At 38.9% G+C, this 21,359-nt stretch overlaps 1 protein-coding gene across 1 annotated transcript in view; it reads right to left on the reverse strand.

Moving 5' to 3' along the window:
- Positions 1-10,115: 10,115 nt before the first annotated feature.
- The window catches only part of LOC126092158 (UDP-galactose transporter senju), an 85,608-nt gene continuing 74,364 nt past the window's right edge, over positions 10,116-21,359 (reverse strand). Inside the window, exon 6 of the mRNA XM_049907628.1 lies at positions 10,116-12,940. Within this exon, the coding sequence (XP_049763585.1) occupies positions 12,455-12,940 (486 nt within the window). The 3' untranslated portion in view covers positions 10,116-12,454. The remainder of the gene's footprint in view (positions 12,941-21,359) is intronic.

Here is a 21,359-nt window from a genome sequence, read left to right on the forward strand (position 1 = left end):
AAATAATAATATGCAAGACAGAATAATAATACACAAGGCAGAGATACTGCTAAAGCATTGTGTATGAGTTAATAAGAGTGAAAAGCTGAGTACATTGTATGTAACAGAGGTGTGAGGGGGACGGCAAAAAATAGACAGGTAAGAAAATGAAATATGTAGAAAACTAAAATGGAATGAAGAAAGGAGTAGTTACTCTGAAGAAATGTTAAGACAGAAGAAATTAATGTAAATTAAGGTCACAGGAGTGGCAAGAACCAAGGAAATACTTTAGAGCTAGTTCCCACATGCGGAGTTCTGAGAAATTGATGTCTATGGCATCAAAATGGCATTTGTAGTGAAACAGGCACCAAAGTTACAATTGTAATGTTGTAGAGCTTGCTGTGCAACAGGATATTACATGTTGCCAGTATACATCCTCTACCTATGCCCATTCATTCTAAATGATAATTTGGTGGTAGTCATGCTGATGTAAAAGGCTGAACAGTGTCTAAATAAAAGCTGTTATATGACATATCATTTCACAAGTGGCTCTCCCTTTGACAGTATATGTTTTGCCACTTACAGAGCTGGTATAAGTAGTGGTAGGAGGCTGCATAGGGCAAGTCTTGCAAGCAGGTATGGTCACAGGGGTAGGAGCCATAGGGCATGGAGATGGGTGCAGAAGGAGCATAGGATCTGACAAGAATATTTTGGAGATTAGGAGGGTGACAAAAAGCTATTCTAGGTCTGGTGGGCAAAATCTCAGACATAATGGATCTCATTTCAGGGCATGATTTGAGGAACTCATGGCCCTGTTGAAATAGCTGATTAACACATTCTAGATCAAGATAACACTGAGTGACCAATGGTCTGCTCTGAAGTTGTTTTTTGGAGGGATCAGCAGTACCAGGATTAGATGGGATGGCCTGGGAAATCTGCTTTTGAACTAGGCTGATGGGGTAATTATGTCCAGTGAAGGCTGAGGTGTGAATGGTGGTGTATTGCAGTAAAGAGTCTGCATCTGAACCAATACATTTGCCTCAAATGCCAAGGCTGTGTGGGAGGGAACATTTGACATGGTAAGCATGGAAACTGTCAAAATGTAAGTGCTGTTGTATGTTAGTAGGTTTAATGTGGACAGATGTGTGTAGCTGGCCTTGGGTGAAGACGAGATCAATATTGAGGAAAGTGGCACGGGGTTCAGAATAGGACCATGTGCAATTTAATTAGGAGAAGATATTCAAAGATACCTGGAATTTTAACAGGTCAGTGTCACCATGAGTCCATATGTTAAAGATGTCATCAATGTATGTAAACCAAACCAGGGGCTGAAGACCTGGATCCCAGGAAAGCCCCCTCCAAGTGACCCATGAAAATGTTGGCATAGGAAGGAGCCATCCTCGTTCCCATGGTCATACCCCTGATCTGTTTGTATGTCTGCTCCTCAAAGTTGAAGTAGTTGTTCGTAAGAATAAAGCTGATTCAGGATGTCACAGGTTTGGAATCAGGTGGGCACTGACTGACAAAATGTTCAGCAACAGACCGACCATGTGCGTAGGGGATGTTGGTGTAGAGGGAGGTGGCATCAATAGTGACAATAGTGTGGTGGGATGCAGGTGCTGATCAACTAAGGTAGAGATACGTCCAGTGGGTGCTTTGAAGTCAGCTTTTTGTCACCCTCCCAATCTCTACAGTATTCTTGTCAGACCCTATGCTCCTTCTGCACCCATCTCCCAGCCCTATGGCTCCTACCCCTGTGACCATCCCTACTGCAAGACTTGCCTATGCACCCTTCTACCACTTCCTATACCTTCCCTGTAACTGTCAAAACTTATACTATCCACGGGACAGCCACCTGCGAAACAACACGTCATATACCAGCTGTTATGTAGACACTGTTCAGCCTTTTACATCAGCATGACTACCACCAAATTATCAGTTAGAATGAATGGGCGTAGGCAGAGGGTGTATACTGGCAACACACAATATCCTGTTGCATAGCAAGCTCTACAACATGACAATTGTGACTTTAGTTTCTGTTTCACTACACATGCCATTTTGATGCGCCAGGCACCAGTTTCTCAGAACTCCACAGGTGAGAACTGGCTCTAAAGGATGTCCTTGGTTCTCGCCACTCCTCCAAACTTAATTTACATTAATTTCTTCCATCTCAACATTTCTTCACAGTAATTACTCATTTTTTCTCCACTCTAGCTTACTTTTCTACATCTTTCATTTTCTTACCTGTCTATTTTTTGCTGTCACCCTCACACCTCTGTTAAATATAATACACTTAGCTTTTCACTCTTACTAACTCGTACATGACATTTTAGCAGTATCTCTGTCTTTCCTATTATTAGTCTGCCTTGCACATTATTATTCCGCCTTTAAGCTATCAGGTTTCCTTCTCACCCTGTCCAGTAAGTCTCTCCACAGCTGAGATTCTGGGTGACTTTCCTGATCTCTACCCCTTTTCCTAAACCACACCCATGCTTCTCATTCACCCCTCTTCCTTCCCCATCAACCCTTCTGCCTGAGGAAGGAGCCACTGGCTCCAAAAGCTTGCCTAATTATAACTTTCTTTTAGGTGTGTTTTCTGCCACCACCTGCTGAATAGATAATTTTTCATCTATCCACATCCATTAAATTGTCAAAAATTAATTGTTATTGTTGTTACAAATAGAAGGTTTAATTGACAATCTGACATGGGGGAAAAAAACTCCAAATGAACTATGCCCATAGCATCCAAAAAGCAAATCAGTGTTGTTTTGGTGGTTGATTGGACTTGATGACATTTTTCTGAATGGGGTAACAATGACGTCTACAACTGGCTTGACTGTTGCTTTGTTTCTGTGTTGTACCCATAGCACCATGACTCATCACCAGTAATGACCTTTAACAGAAAATCTGAATCAGTTTAAAGCTGTTGTTTCAAAGTATGACCATGTTTCAGCTCGACATTCCTTTTGATTCCAGAAAGATTTTCACTCTGCAGTGGAGTGTGCGCTGATATGAAACTTCCTGGCAGATTAAAACTGCGTGCCGGACCGAGACTCGAACTCGGTTTGAGTCTCGGTCTGGCACGCAGTTTTAATCTGCCAGAAAGTTTCATTTCTTTTGACTGTCAGTGAGAACACGAGGAACAAACTTGGCAGCAACCTTTTGCATTCCCAAATTTTCCATTAACATTTGCTGAACTGAGCTCCAAGATAACCCACTAATCTCTGACAGTTGATCAATTGTCTGTGAGCACAAGCTCTCAAATTTTTTCAATATTTTCATCAATTCAGGCAGTTGATGGGCATCCAGAATGAGGTTTGTCATCAATCAACATGTTGCCATTTTTAAATTGAGTAAACCATTCGTACACTTGAGTTTTTCCCATAGTATCATCTTGGTGAACCATTTTCAACATTAAAACAGTTTCAGCACCATTTTTACCGAATAGAAAACAAAATTGCACATCTGCACATTGTTCACTTAAATTTGCCATGATAAAAATGAAACAAAGGCAAAACAGTGCTAGCAGAAACAATCAGAGCTGATGAAAATAACAATTCAGGTCAACAACACAGGCAGCACTGAACTGGCAATAAGTTGCACTATACAAGCCTAGCAGCAGAAATGTGTACTACACAAGCTCTGCCCATGTAAATGTTATTCCAATCGCATCCCCTGTTAAGTGTTACAGGCCCTCTGCTGTTCCTGATCTACATAAAAGTTTTACTAGACAATCTGAGTGCCCATATCAGATTGCAGATGATTCTGTCATTTACTGTCTTATAAAGCCATCACGTGATCAAAACCAATTGCAAAATGATTTAGACCAGATACCTGTACGGTGCAAAAGGTGGCAATTGACTCTAAATAATGAAAGGTGTGAAACTGTACACATGAGTATTAAAGGAATCCACTAAATTTTGGTTACAGGATAAGACACACAAATCTAAGGCTGTAAATTCAGCTAAACACTTAGGAACCACAATTATGAATAACTTGAATTGGAACAATATATAGATAATGTTGTGGGTAAAGCAAACCAAAGACTGATTTACTGGCACAACATTTAGAAAATGGAACAGGACTACTAAAGAGACTGCTTACACTACATTTGTCTGACCCCTTTCAGAATAATGCTCATCAGATAGGACTGATGGAGGATATTGAAAAAGTTAAAAAAAGGCAGCTCAATTTTTCTATTGTGAAATAAGGAAGGGAATGACAAGGATATTATATGAAAATTGGCATGGCAATCATTGAAACAAAATAGTTTTTCACTGCAGCAGGGTCTTCTCATGAAAGTTCAATCCCAAACTTCTCCTCCGAGTGTGAAAATATTTTGCCGGCACCCACCTACATAGGGAGGAATGATCATCATAATGAAATACGAGATATCACAGCTTGCACAAAAAGACTTAAGTGTTTGTTTTTCCTGCGCACTGTTAGAGGGTGCATCAGTAGACAAACAGCTTGAGGGTGGTTTAATGAACTCTCTGCCAGGCACTTAATTATGAATTGCAGAGTAATCATGTAGATGTAGATGGCACGGTTGTGAAGCAGCCACTGAGACTGAGTATGTTGTGTTCAGCAGTGCATTCTGCCATTCAGTGTCCAACTCTGCTCTTTGCACTGTGGCAGTGGGCAGGCACTTATTCGGGTGGATGGGTGGTCATGCCCACATAAAATGCCATGTAGAAATTAGAACATAGTAGGTATACAATGTAAGCATTTTCAAAGATTGCCCTACCCCTTAGATGATAGGATAAAACAATGGTGGGATGGAAATAGGATTTGGTGGGTGGGGGCACAGGACAGGTGTTGCAGCTGGGACTTCCACAGGGGAATTACCCACTTGGCAAGAAGTTGAGTGTAGGTGTGGTAGAAGGGTGGATTAGGAGATTGAATATACTGGGTGGGTGGGTGCACACCAATTTGGAAGGGTGGAAGCCCAGATGATGGATATGATTCTGTGGCAGTTGTTCCAGTCTGATGGTACTGGGTGATGGGGAGGTGCTCCTTTGCAATTGGGTTCTGGGAGTGTGTGTGTGTGGATATGACACAGCAGATCTGTCTGTGGACTACATTTGGGAGGAAGGGGGGGGGGTGTCAATGTCTGTTGGTGAACAACATCTTTGAGAGACCTTCAGCATACTGGGCAATGGATTTAGGTAACTACTTTGTCGCAAATTTTGATTTGATTGTAACTTAGTTTGTCTCCACATAATGCAACACTTCCACTTCTTCATTTATTTTCAATTTTCACGTTTTCTGCTATGTCACAATTGCACTATAATTCTGAGATTTGCAACACACATATCACATGTAATATTTCTCATACTTCCTCACACGTTTGCAATCATCTTTGAAGTCAATAGTCAGTTACCATCTGATGACAGCCCAGTAAGCTGGAAACTGGTTCATAAGACAAGTATTTTAACAACTAGCTATATATTTATTTAACCAAGCAGTAGCTGAATCACCCATAGACACTTAAAAAAGTGAGAAAGGTGCGCCTTGATTCCGTGTCACAACATTTAAAGGTTCTTATTATATCATAAGGGGTCTCCACACCGTTAATGAATTCTCAGAGTTGGAGATTACGTACAATTCTGTAATAACTTTTGTTCTGTCACATAGATAACCTCTGGTTCGATTAATACTTGATCCATAGATCATGAATACGACACTTTGTAATAATGTGGACTGTGACAATTTAACACAAGATTTCTTTATTTCAAGTATATATATATCCCTTCTTGCCATAGCAAATTTCACAATTATTACTGCGTAGTATTACAGTCACAACTGTTTGTGATGAAACATAGCTGAGAAATATGCATTCCACTTAATTTTAGAATTAATTTTTGTTAAAGCTAGCTGATTTTAGCAGAGAGTAATTATGGAACATTATTGAAAAATTACAAGGAAGAGAATTTTCAGCACAAATTTTATGCCCATTCTTTATTGGTTCCAATTTTTTGATGAATAAATATTTCAAAATAGTATTTACATACATACAAACTTTGTACATAGTTATCTGGTAACAACAATGTGTTCATATATAATCATCTTTCAAAAGTAATTATTACAAAATGTTACATGTTGACTAGGAAATGGCTGTTAATTGACAAGATTTTAAACACAAATAGGAAACTGTAAATAGACAAATTATTTCCTTAGCTTTTTTTTGTATTTACAGGTTTGAAAAATGAAGCAAAAAGCTTCACAGTAAAGTAGATCGTATAACACATTTTCTGCATTGATCCAATTCTCATACCCAAGTCATTGGCTAACTAAAAGGCAAGGTGGTGGTGGTTTTTTTGTAGAAATACAGCCCCAAGTTCTGGACAATGCATCCATTACATAGTTTTGGTTTTAACAATTTAGTGAAATTAAAGTGGTCAAAAGGTAGAAAAAATGTTTTAACTGTTGCACACAAGAAAAACTTCTACATGAAGGGGAAAAAAATTGAAGAACCTGGGCTGTGAACGATAGATTTTATTTCAGCTGTGGCACATACCAATGTCTTTACTTTTAACAATTTAACAGCTGTTGTGTATGTACAACATTTCTGTAGATAACATTTCAGAACTTTTCAATACTATTCTTTACAAGAGGAGATGCTACGTGTTGTCTGCAGTACAGAAACACAGAAATACAGTAATCAGTAACATAAAAAGATGTGAATTGCAATGATTTTAGCTGGTAGTAGAGCTAAAAGAATTATAAGACTTATAGTTACCTGTGACTTTGAGAATAAAGCGCACATTTTGTTTCGTTTATCATAACCAGTCCTATGTAGTTTCCATTTATTTAATATTTTACTTGGTTACTTATTTTGTCACAGAAGTTATGTTAGTGATTTGGATACTAATGAATTAGATGGTAAATTACACCTATTGAGAATTAACCTTTTGCAGTGACTAGTCCGAATGCACTAAAAAAAGAGAAAATTCAAAAGCAAACAACAAATAGCTGTGCAAATATATTAATATATGCATTTGATTTTTGATCTTTTCTGCTCTTGATCAAACTGAGTAAGGTATTTTCTGTCAAGACTAGAATACAGATTGAATAGTAGACATTGCAGCACACAGGTGCCAAATGAAAAGCAATACACACTTTTTGTTCTATAAACAGTTTGTGGTCCCTTCTTTTTCATGAAGGGAATTTGTGATAGGACACTAAATAACACGAAATACATGGCATGATTTTTTTTTAGTGGCCCCGTGTGCTTAAGCTGCTTACAAGGAAATTGGAAAGGTTTGGATACGAAAGAGCAACACATGGATGGCCATCATTAACCAGGAACCTTCATGTAGTTTCACATACATTTAGACCTGAATATGTCTGTAACTGATTCTGAGTGAATTACATAAGAAGTAACACCACTAAGTTATAACGGTAAGGCCGAATCTACAGGCTCATCAGAAGACACAAAATATATGTGCAACTCTATTGTTTGCAGCGTTATTTTAAAGCAGCAAGTTTTGCAAGAAATGTGCTTTAACAAGAATGGGCTAACTACAACATGTCTCATAAAATGTAACTCACATAGTAAATCATACAAAATAGAAAAGGAAAATGATGAAGGTGATTTAAATGCAAGATGTACTGCTACACTATCGAAAGTAAAACCACTAATAAACTAATGAACTTAAGATATGTCCAACAGATCACAGCTTCAATGCCAATCACTGTTACTTAAAGCAAAAATCACTCCAATGTAAGAAATGATGAGATATCTCTTATCCACTGATAAGAATAACTTTGAGAATTTGTTACATTGTTTAATCTAGGAATTTACATCAGAGATTGTGCACTTCAGAGGAGTGTGGCCAGACAGGGTTTATTGCTGCAACTCTGCCTGTCATGAAAGGCTGTAACAGAACAGAACCTTACACAAATATCATTCATTAGTTGCACCTGCTGGCACACTTTTATTTGTACCACAGAGCAAACAATTAACATACCTTGATGTAAGAAAAAGACAAAGAGGTGTGAGTCTGTAGCTTATAAAAATTTATATGAAGAAAACAATGCAAGTAAGTTCCCTATACGTTTGGGGCATTATTTCTTAATGCTATTAATGTCATTTGGCAAGTCAACAGCAATTCGAGTAGTTGGTAGTTTACTAGCACTGCTTTATCTTTCACTGTTTACGGCTACTAGTTGGAAACAGTGGTAGCAATCAGTCTAATTAGAACTGTTTCAGATCATACTGGCCTTATATCAAATTCATAATGTACATGAAAAGATCGTCTTAAAACTTAGCAGTACCTGCAGTACACATAATGTGATTACTTAACAAGCTAATGTCTAGACAGAGCTGATGAGCAATTAAAAGCCTATAATAAGGAGCAACGCTACCAAAACAAATACATATCATACAGCAAAGAGATATTCCCGTACAAAAACATTTGGCAGCAACTCTATACATTGTCTTATACTCTTACAAAATAAATGTTTCGCAGAAATTTATGACTGTGATGAAAAACCATTTCTGTCACTAAGAACAAACAGTCTGAATGTTTCTTTACAAAACAAGGAACTTATGTCTCCACATTATATTTTCACTGTGACTGTGTGCCAGCTTTATAAATTAAACATGGAGCACATTTTTAAAGGCAGCACTGATTAGAGCAAGATACAACTATGAGACAAGAGACAACCAGAATCTCTCTGTGAAGATGAAGAGGATTCAACATTGCTGAGTAACTGAAGAAAATTTGATTTAGTCTTACATTCAGGACAACTAATTATAAAATTACAATATGGTTACAGAGTGCATATAATTTCACATCTGTTTACATCCCATAATGAAAAGAAACATGAAAAAAATATCACAGTTGTAACATCACAGAGAAAATAGTACATAACAGTTTCAAATATACAATCACAGACACACAGCACTTATTGTTAAAATTACAGGGAGACAGAAAGGCTGGCAAGAACGTTGTTTCAGGAGGCACACGCACCCCTGAACTGTTTTGTGGTCAAATCTCCCAGACAGTCACCCCTCCCCCCCTTTCCCCATCCCTCCAAACAGCACAGCTCTGACTGCTGTTCTTACTATTCTGGTTACCAAGTACCAGCTAGGACTTGAATATCTCAGTACATTAATTTCTCACATCAAGCACTGAAATATAATCATCTCTCAGAAATATCCTTTCCGCACAATCCACTTGTCACCTTCTGCCACACTCCTAACCTTTACAAGATTCTTAACAGAACATACATCATTCCCAGACCACCAATACCACCTCAAGGTTCCAACTCCTACTACTGATTATGTTGCTTAATCTGTTCTTTGCACCCACTCACTATCATCCTCCCAGACTCCTAACTAATTATGTTCTGCCATGGCTTTCTGTATTGGGATGGTGAACACCAAAATGGTAGAGGGTGTAAATGGACATGAAAAACTATCTGTGTTGTGAATGTCAAGTACCCAATTACTAAGTCTCTCTCAGAGGACCAGAGTGCCTGCTATACCCCATTTGGATCCCTCTACCCAGCACCAGTTTTGCCACATCCAGAGACAGGAAGTCACTCTCTAAGATATCCTCATCCCGATGCCCTCCTAGGCTAACACCCCTTGCATGTATTGATGATTTTTAAAGTTCTATCCTACCTATTATTTACTTAAAATTACAAGACAGAATGATTGGCCAGCACTTACCTCAATAACAGTGCTGACAGACACCTACAAAAGTACAAGAAACTATCCTAGCTTTTGAAACTATTAATTCCTTCCACAGTGAGAATGAACAGATGGTCCCTGTCATCCTAAAACCTGAGTGACTTGCCCTTCCTTTCTCTCTTCCCCCATCTTATCCATCTTACCTTCTCAAAGAATAAACTAACCATTACAAATGCTAGGGTAGTTTCTTGTGCTTTTATATGTGTCAGCAGCACTAATAATTTTGCCTCATAAAAGTGACTACCAAGCAGCCATTATGTCTCATAATTCTATAGTCTTCTCAGGTGAATTTTACTTTCAGTGCTATTATGTCTTAAAATTTTTCACACTTTCACCCCCCCCCCCCCCCTTCGCCCTGCCTCTGCCTCTGCCATCCATAACAGATGCATCACAACACTGCCATCCTCCCCCCCTCCCCCCCGCCCCCCCTACTAACTGCATTACTCTGGCCACATTTTGTTTTCCGTTCCTTTTTTCCTTCCTCTGGCCATACTACTCACTCTATCATGCCTATAATCTCTGAGCTGAAGGTAGCACAGTTCTACCTCTTACACTTTATAGTTACATTTTCATCGTCTTTGTCTTTCTTTTTCTCTTGAAACTTACGTCGCTCAAAAAGGAACCTATTGTCCTAATGCTAGGAACATGCATCTGTAGGCAGTACTGGGCTTTGCCTATCTTGAAGGTGTACACCGAGTAGTCTTCATGTCTCTTTGTAATTTTACCAATTTTCTGAATTGAATTTTTCATTTTATACAACAATTCTTTAAATTATAATTTGGTTGTTTTAGAAATATATTAGATGGTAGGAAAATCCATATATAAATACATCACATATAAATAAAAATTAACATTAATTTACTCGTAAGTTACTCTTACATTTACAGATGATTTAAGTGCTCTGGAAGCAGAGAGACATACAGCACAACAACTATAGCAATCACAGCACACATAAAATTTTCAAAAACTGCTAAAATTAGAAAAAAGTCAGATATTCATGAAGCCAACACATCAAAACAAGAATACTCTTTCATTTAAGCACCAAACATATACTTCAATCGTAAAATACATTTAAGTAGCACAGCTATAGAAATTACTACAGCAACAGAATCTTCTACAGCTTCCTGATTGTTGTTACAATACAGATAATGAATGGCAAGACTGACCAAATATGAAATTTAAAATAAATAATTAAATTTTTATCTGAGATTATCATAAGGTGCAGCTCCACAAATGAAGTTAAGCATGTCAGCCAAGTTCACTTCTTAGTGATTCTTTTTAGTGTTACCACCTCTTGGCACAAAGTAAAAGATTGTTTCTGTGCAAATCTATGCAACTAGGATTCAGCAGGAATCAGATTAAACACATGTCAAGAACAATCTGAAATTATTATTTTTAATCTGCTGCATTATGCTGTGGTTCAAAAGGCAGCACTTTCAGCATATTATTTAGTTTATTTTATTTTATGAAAATCATAGAATAAATCCTTGTAAAATCAGACAAAGAGAAGAAATTTTAAAGAAAGACTTATCAAAAGTGAAACATTTTGTTCTTTTGATCAAAACAAATAATAAATGTGACCAATATTGGGAAGAGTCTCCCAAAAACTGTAAAACATTAAATGTAAACATACTTCTGGAGTACAACATTAAATGACTATTCTGTACTGTAAAAATACTCGCCAAAAAGTGGTTTGAAACTGATATCTTTACGTTATGGCTTCATATTTTGTAGGTTATTCTGATGTTACTAACTTTAGGCCATTATATTTATTTCGCAGCACAAGGGTTCAAAGAAAAAACATAGCTCTTCTATTAGTTAGTCCACCGACATTTCTGCTTGAGAAACAAGTATATGCTGAGACAGTATCCAGCACCTTTCATAACTTCACTTCACCAAGGCCACAAATATTCATTAGTTCTCTGATATTGTTACTATTATAATTACTATTTCAAGTTATTTGAAGGTTTTGGAATATAGCTGAAGAAAATTAATGAATTAAAAACTGCATCAGTGTAAGTTATGTAACTATTCAGTACACAGCAAATGAACACACTGAGCCTTATATCAATGCAAAATTATCTTGAAATGATTATCTTTAAACACATTATAACCACGATAAATAAAAAGACCAAGTACAACAGAAGCTAAATGCTTATCAATCTTGGGGCAAGTTCATGGAAATGTTCCATCATTTCACGTCCTAACGTATTTAAAAGCTTATACTTGTCTGCTTGGTAGCATATAAACCAGTAAATATTCTGGTGAAATGATGACTATACAAATCTTGACATTAGTTGCTAACATTGACCAATTTGAAAGATAATGTTTTAAAGTTTTTGTTTAACAGAATAGAGTACACCACAAGAAATGGTTGGAAAATATGAAAAGTACGGAAATTCTTCTGCTCTCATTGTTCCTTGCACTTGTATTGTTTCAGCATATAAAATGTTCCACATTTATGTTCACCATAACAACTGTATATTATGTGCCATTGATTATGGTCACAAGTTAACTTACAGCAATCCTTTATAAAATTCACGAGTATAAAGATACAGGCTTCTAAATTTATGTGGACCATTTCTTATAATATCAATAAATAACGAAAGTTAAATCTATGTAAATATCACAGGCTATAATTATGACTTCAATTCAGAAATAAAAAGCCAGTTGCCAACGCAAGTTAACCTACAGAACTCCTTGGTACATTCTGCAAGTACAAAGGTGCAGCCTTTTAAATTCACATGGACCATTTCTGCAAATATTAATAAGTTAGGCAGAAGAAACATCTAACAGATCTTCCTCTTCCTCTGTTTGCTTGTCTTCTTTCTGTGACTGATTTACAACTGGATTTTGAGAATAGAGTATAACAGCATACGACACAATGGAGATGGCAATAACAGTGTTCACATATATTGGTATTCCAAATATTAACCAACAGAGTACTGCTGTAAACATTAATTCAAGCGCACTTGCAAATGTTTTCAGAATAGAATTTAAGTTCTTCAAAAAGAAGCTAGTAATAATACCAATAGCTGCATTGTTGAACATTATAATCATTACTTTAAATGTAAACACCGATGAAAGTGCTTCCCATGTGAAAGCACTATAAAGTTGTCCTTGCACCAGAAGTATACCTCCGTTGCATATAATTGAATCCACATACATGAACACATTCTGTACAAACACATTGACATCTGCACCATCTGCCTTCAGAAGGTATTCATTGTAAACGCCAGCAAATGAGGAACACACGGTCTGAAACAAAAAATAATAATAATGAGCACAAAAAATTACAAAGCCATTATCATTACTGAGTTCCTAAATAAAAAGAAGACATCTCATTGTTAATGTTGTAAGAACACCTTCACCTGTGTTCCATAAATCACAGAGGTATGTGGTGGAGAAAGCTTTAATTGCACAATATATCTAGATTACTTATTGCTCCATTCACGGCTGAAGCCTGAGAAGACTGCTTATGTTTGTTCATGTGAACTGCCATTAGTCAATTCTCTGATCAACTGCAAGAGCACTGTTGTTGTGGTTATTTATTGCTCTTGCATTTCTTCTAGAAACAAGATCTTTACATTTTTAAAGTAGTTTTTTTTATTAGTTAAGATGGCTCTTCCTTTGAGCATGGTTGTTCATATTTTTCAGCGTTTCTGTGGTAATTTCCATATTTTCAAGTTTTTAAACAAGTTAATACTGTAATTTTACTCAAAGTTTAAACATATTTCCTTAGTTGTCTCCTTAATGTGTGTCCAACCTTAGCAATGAGTTACCAACCGGACTACAGACAGAACATGTTTTAGCAAATAATTCATTCAACCAGGCCAGCAAGGAACTACCTGTGTTGTTTGCATTGGGAAACAAACACACGTATAAAAATTTGTGCACAGCTTGTCTTTAACACAGTTTGGATGCAGTCCATGCAATGATCAACCAAGAACTACACTAAACACACCTAAAGCAGATATCAAGAAAAGCTGTCAAAACATTGTGTAAAATAACATTAACTAAATTAGAGAAGGGAAGTTGCTACTCACCATACAGCAGAGATGCTGAGTCGCGATAGGCAGAAGGAAAAGATTCACACAATTATAGCATTCGGCCATTAAGGTCTTTGTCAGCAATAGACAAAAACACATGTGCGCGCACACACACACACACACACACACACACACACACACACACCCACACACGCACGCACGCACGCACACCTCTGCAGTCTCAAATAACTGAAACCACACTGCGAGCAGCAGCACCAGTGCATGACAGTAGTGGCGACTGGGTGGGGGTAAGGAGGAGGCTGGGGCGGGGAGGGGAAGGGATAGTATGGTGGGGGTGGCAGAGAGTGAAGTGCTACTATTTAGATGGAGGGCAGGAGAGAAGGTGGGGGGGGGGGGGCGGGGAGGAAGTAGTGGTAAGGAGAGAAATAAAAAGAAATTAAAAGACTGGGCGTGCAATGAAATGACGGCTGTGTAGTGCTGGAATGGGAACAGGGAGGGGCTGGATGGGTGAGGACACTGACTAATGAAGGTTGAGACCAGGAGGGTTACGGGAACGTAGGATGTATTGCACGGAAAGTTCCCACATGTGCAAATCAGAAAAGCTAGTGTCGGTGGGAAGGATCCATATTGCACAGGCTGTGAAGCAGTCACTGAGATGAAGGACATCATTTCTGGCAGCATGTTCAGCAACAGGGTGATCTAATTGTTTTTTGGCCACAGTTTGTCAGTGCCATTCATGCAGACAGACAGCTTGTTGGTTGTCATACCTGCATAGAATGCAGCACAGTGGTTGCAGCTTAGCTTGCAAATCACATGACTGGTTTCACAGGTAGCCCTGCCTTTGATGGGATAGGTGATGTTAGCGACTGGACTGGAGTAGGTGGTGGTAGGAGGATGTATGGGACAGGTCTTGCATTTAAGTCTTTTACAGGGATATGAGCCATGAGGTAAGGGATTGAGAGCAGGGGTTGTGTAAGAATGGATGAGTATATTGTGAAGGTTCGGTGGACAGCAGAATACCACTGTAGGAGGAGTGGGAAGGATAGTGGGCAGGACATTTCTCATTTCAGGGCACAACGAGAGGTAATCGAAACCCTGGTGGAGAATGTAATTCAGTTGCTCCAGTCTCGGATGGTACTGAGTTAGGAGGGGAATGCTCCTCTGTGGGCGGACTCTGGGAGGTGGTGGGAGACTGGAAAGAAAAAGCACAGGATACTTGTTTTAGTACAAGGTTGGGAGGATAATTACGGTCAGTAAAGGCTTCAGTGAGACCCTCGGTATATTTTGAGAAGGACTGCTCATCACTGCAGAAGAGACAACTAGGCTATACGGAAGGGACTTCTCGGTATGGAATGGGTGGCAGCTGTCGAAATGGAGATATTGCTGGTGACTAGTAGGTTTGATATGGACTGTTGATACCACCTCCCTGTACACAAACATTCCTAATGCCCCTGGTCTTACTGCTATTGAACACTACATTTCCAGATGCCTTATGGATTCCAAACCAACAACTTCCTTCCTAGTCGCAAGAACCAACTATATACTCAGCTACAATTACTTCTCTCTTGAAGGTATATCTACAAACAAATCCAAGGAACGGCTATGGGCACCTGCATGGCACTGTCCTATGCCAACCTAGTCATGGGCCATCTAGAGGAATCCTAAATTAAAACCCAGAATCCTAAACCCCTCACTTGGTTCAGATTCATTGATGGTATCTTTGCTATCTGGGTTGAAGGTGAGGACAGCCTATCCACATTCCTCCAGAACTTCAACAACTTCTCCCCCATTTGCTTTATCTGGTCCAACTCAACACAACAAGCCACCTTCCTAGATGTTGATCTCAACCTCAGAGATGGCTACATCAGTAACTCCGTCCATATCAAACCTACTAGTCACCAGCAATATCTCCATTTTGACAGCTGCCACCCATTCCATACCGAGAAGTCCCTTCCGTATAGCCTAGTTGTCTCTTCTGCAGTGATGAGCAGTCCTTCTCAAAATATACCGAGGGTCTCACTGAAGCCTTCACTGACCGTAATTATCCTCCCAACCTTGTACTAAAACAAGTATCCTGTGCCTTTTCTTTCCAGTCTCCCACCACCTCCCAGAGTCCGCCCACAGAGGAGCATTCCCCTCCTAACTCAGTACCATCCAAGACTGGGGCAACTGAATTACATTCTCCACCAGGGTTTCGATTACCTCTCGTTGTGCCCTGAAATGAGAAATGTCCTGCTCACTAACCTTCCCACCCCTCCTACAGTGGTATTCTGCCATCCACCAAATCTTCACAATATACTCGTCCATCCTTACACAACCCCTGCTCCCAATCCCTTACCTCATGGCTCATATCCCTGTATAAGACCTAGATGCAAGACCTGTCCCATACATACTCCTACCACCACCTACTCCAGTCCGGACACTAACATCACCTATCCCATCAAAGGCCAGGCTACCTGTGAAACCAGTCATGTGATTTACATGCTAAGCTACAACCATTGTGCTGCATTCTATGTAGACATGGCAACAAACAAGCTGTTTGTCCGCATGAATGGCCACCGACAAACTGTGGCCAAAAAACAAGTAGACCACCCCGTTGCTGAACACGCTGCCAAACATGATATCCCTCATCTCAATGACTGCTTCACAGCCTGTGCCACATGGATCCTTCCCACCAACACTAGCTTTTCTGAATTGCGCAGGTGTGAACTTTCCCTGCAATACATCCTACGTTCCCGTAACCCTCCTGGTCTCAACATTCGTTAGTCACTGACCTCACCCATCCAACCCCTCCCTGTTCCCATTCCAGCACTACACAGCCGTCATTTTACTGCTACACTCCGTTTTTAATTTCTTTTTATTTCTCTCCTTACCACTACTTCCTCCCCCCTCCCCCCCCCCCCATCTCCTCTCCTGCCCTCAGTCTAAACTGCAGCACTTCACTCTCCACCACCCCCACCATACTATCCCTCCCCCTCGCCGCCCCAGTCTCCTCCTTACCCTCGCCCAGTCGCCATTCCCATCATGCACTGATGCTGCTGCTCGCAGTGTGGTTTCAGTTATCTGAGACTGCAGAGGTGTGTGCAAGTTGTGTGTGTGTGTGTGTGTGTGTGTGTGTGTGTGTGTGTGTGTGTGTGTGTGTGTTGCTGAAAAAGCCTTAATGGCAGAAAGCTATAATTGTGTGAATCTTTTTGTTGTGCCTATCGCGACTCAGCATCTCCGCTATATGGCGAGTAGAACTTTCCTTCTGTAATATTGTTACATTCCATCCTGGATTTTCCATTGTTGATAACATTAACTAGGTTGCAAAACTCAAAAATTGGGAATTACGAATTTTCTTTTTCTTTTCTTGTAAATGTATCAAATTCTTTGGCTTTGACTATTAATTTTCGATTTATGGTTTGCCCCCCTTAATTGAATGATCAGCAAGTCTGACTGCCGTGCAGCTGGCCCGGATTCAATTCCTGTCCAGGTTGGAGATTTTCTCCGCTTGGGGACTGGGAGCTGTGTTGTCCTCACCATCATTTCATCACCATCGACATGCAGTCACTCAGTATGGCATCAACTGGAAAGACTTGCAACATGGCACCCAAACTTCCCTAGGCCAAGTCATCAATGTCATATGATCATTTCATTTCACTTTTTTCCAGTCTGTAGTAGTATGAGTAGTTTTGCTCCTATTGCACTTGACTGGGGATCCCTGACATTTTTACTGTGTCTAAAATAACTTGCCATTTAGGGATAAGGAAATTTTCATTTCAGACATGAACCTGGCAATGTATCCCATATGTATGTATAGACTTCATTAGGTGTTAAGACCACAAAAGATCAAAATCTTTCCAATGTAGTTACCTCAACTCAAAGATTTGAAAATAACACAACAAGCTGGGTTTCAAATCAATGGTGTTCAGATCCCTATTTGATTCAATGCAAGTCATAATTTGCCACATTAGAATATGTTCTCAGATTCTGCAACATAGAGATGTCAGTAGTATATGGCAGATGTCCTGGGGATCAGTACAGTTGTTTCTTATAATTTATAATTAATTACTGACAGTAATACCCTGTTTTGTTACACAGACAACAACACAATGATTTAAATAATAAGGTATTGCACCAGTTACAGTTTTTTTTCCACATAGCATAATACATTTCAGGGCTTTACTACCATTTTCAGGTGTAGTGGGAGTTACTTCACACACGCTCCAGAAAGAACACTAGGACTCTTGCTGTTTCTGTTGTATATTAATGACCTTGCAGACAGTTAGGAGTAACCTCCATTTCTTCACAGATAATGATGCAGTTATATACAATGAAGTACTGTCTGAAAAAAGTTGCACAAATATTCAGCCAGATTTTGGCAAGCTATGAGAGAAGTGTGAAGATTGGCAACTTACTTTAAATACTAAAAACAGAAGATTAATATTTAACATCTTGCTGACAATGGGGGCTGAGAGATGAAGAACAAGCTCAGATTAATGAAGGATGGGGAAGGACATTGACTATGTCCTTTCAAAGAGATCATGCCAACATTTGCTTTGACAATTTATGGACACCATGGAAAACCTAAATGTGGATACAGATATTTGAATTGTAATCCTTTTTAATCTTCTTGACAATGTCAGTATAGAAATGGGGATTAGTGAGCATGATGTCATTATAGCAACTATGGTTATGAAAGTTAGCAAATCAGTCAAGAAGGCTAGGAGGTGTTCCTGCTAGAAAGAGCAGACAAGCAGTTGTTAGAGAGTGAACTGATGTCACTTAGTTCCAGTAAGATGGACATAGAAGGATTATGAGCAAATTTCAGGCAGATTGTAAATCGTGGTTTGGAGAGTTATGAGCCTAGTAAGTTGATAAAGGATGGAAAAGACCCACTATTGTTTAATAAAGAGATTCAGAGGAAGCTGAGAAAGCAGAGGCTGTTGCAGTATCGGTTCAAAAGGGAATGCACAAATGACGAAAAGCAAAGTTTAATAGAGATATGAGCGTCTGTGAAAAGATCTGCGCACAAGGCATACAAAAACTACCACCGTCATACCTTAGCAAAAGATCCGGCACAGAATCCAAGAAAATTCTGATCCTATGGAAAATTGCTAAGTGGCTCTCAGGCTTCCATTCCCCTGCTGACCATTCTGTTGTGACTTTTGAAGATAGCAAAACGAAAGCTGAAGTTTTAAATTTTGTGTTCAATAAACTGTTCACACAGGAGAATTGTACAAACACACCATCATTTGACAATTGGACAAACTCCTGCATAGACAACATAGTAATAAGCATCCCTGGTGTAGAGAAACAACTGAAGGACTTGAAAATAAATAATTCACCAGTTTCAGATGGACTCCATATTTAGTTTTACAAAGAGTACACTACGGCACTGGCCCCTTACCTAGCTTGCATTTATCACAAAACTCTCAGCCAGCACACAGCCCCAAGCAACTGGAAAAAAGTGCAGGTGACTCCATTATACAAGAAGGGCAAAAGAACAAACCTGAAAAACATCGGCTTGCTGCAAAATCTTCGAACATACTCTCATTTCAAATATAACAAATTTTCTTGAGACTGAAAAGCTTATGTCCATGAATCAGCATGGATTCAGAAATCATTTTTTCTGTGGAACTCAGCTTGCCCTTTTCTCACGTGATATACTGCAAACTATGGATGAAGGGCAACAGGTAGATTCGATATTTCTAGATTTCAGGAAAGCATTTGACATGGTGCCCCATTGCAGGCTGTTAATGAAAGTATGAGCATATAAGATCACAGATATATGAGTGGCTCAAAGATTTCTTAAGTAATAGAACCCAGTATGTTGTCCTTGATGGCGAGTGTTCATCAGAGACAAGGGCATTGTCAGGAATGCTCCAGGGATGTGTGATAGGACCACTGGCTGTTGTTCTCTACATATATGAGTGATTTGGCAGACAGAGTGGGCAGTAATCTGCAGTTATTTGCTGATGATGTCATGGTATATGGTAAGATGTTGAAGTTGAGTGATTGTAGAGGGGTATACGATGACTTAAGACAAAATTTCTAGTTGGTGTAATGACTGTCAGCTATCTCTAAGTGTGGAAAAATGTAAGTTAATGCAGGTAAGTAGGAAAAACAAGCCTGTAATGGTTGGATACAGCATTAGTAATGTACTGCCTCACACAGTCATGTTGTTTAAATATCTGGGCCTGATGTTGCAAAGCAAAATGAATTGGAACAAGCACGTGAGGACTGTGGTAGGGAAAGCAAACAGTTCAATTCAGTTTATTGGTGACTGTTGGGACAGTGTGGTTCATCAGCAAAGGAGACTATGTATAGGTGCAATCTATAGGTTGGCTTGAAATATGACATCAAAGCAATTCACAGGCAGGCTGCTAGATTTGTTACCAGTAGGCTTGAACAAAGATGCTTCTGGAATTCAAATGGGAATGCCTGGAGAGAAAGCGACGTTCTTTTCCAGGAACACTATTGCGAAAATTTAGAGAACTAGCATTTGAAGCTGACTGCTGAACAATTCTATTACTGCCAACAGACACTGCACGTAAGGACTATGAAGGTAAGACACCAGAAATTAGGGCTCATACAGAGGTATTTAGACAGTCATTTTTCCACAATCAATTTGCTAGTGGAACAAGAAAGGAAATGAGTAGTATTGGTACAGGGTATCATCTGTCACACACAGTATGGCAGCTTGCGGAGTATCTATGTAGATGTAGATATAAACGTAGGAGATGGACACAGAGAGAGAGAGAGAGAGAGAGAGAGATTAGACTCATAACAATGCACACTGAGGCATTAAACACTCATTCTTCCCACACACTATAGAACGGGAAGAAACCTTTATACATGGTACAACAAGAAGTAGATTTTGCCAAGCACTTCACAGTGGTTTATAGATTGTAGATGTCTATGTAGACATACCATAAGGCAGAAGAATATCATCTGCCCACTCTCAAATATATCAGAGGTACATAAAATTGAGAACTTTTACACAATCAGCTGAACAGCTTGTGACAAAGCAGCTGAAGTCAGAACCATCAGTTATGTTTTCCTCTTCCCATCAATAACAAGAAGTTTCAACTAATTTTGGTCTTACTTTCAATACATTTACCTCGAGACATTAGCCTTTATATAACAACTTATTTCAACTGGATTTCTCTGAAATTTATTGTTCAAATTACTGTTTCAAGTGTTCTGATTCAATTTGATAATAACTTTATGTTAGGGCACTGTTAATTAAATGTTGTAATTAGCTTAAGTTTGTATTACAGTTTGCTACCTGCAAAAACCTATAACCTAATCAGTAAAATTCCATGAAGTGACCTACACCAATTGAAAGTTAAGCATTCCAACTTTACAGGAAAGAATTTTAAATTATCTAAAACTAATTATCTTCTGCAATAATTTAACATGAAGTTCTGAACCATTAGCATTTTCCACAATAGATTTTGTAACAACCACTATTAGATTCTGAACTCAACTACAACTTTTGTTATATTATTTTTTTCTGTACCACTTGCTGTACAACACTCATTAATTAATGTACTACATAATAATTTCATGTAATTAAGTATTATTTGCAAGATACGATTGTTGTTGTTGTTGTTGTTGTTGTTGTTGTTGTTGTCATCTTGAGTCCAGAGAATGGTTTGATGCAGCTCTCCATGCTACTCTAT

The sequence above is a fragment of the Schistocerca cancellata genome, chromosome 7 (assembly GCF_023864275.1).
Source record: "Schistocerca cancellata isolate TAMUIC-IGC-003103 chromosome 7, iqSchCanc2.1, whole genome shotgun sequence".
NCBI classification, from domain to species: domain Eukaryota; kingdom Metazoa; phylum Arthropoda; class Insecta; order Orthoptera; family Acrididae; genus Schistocerca; species Schistocerca cancellata.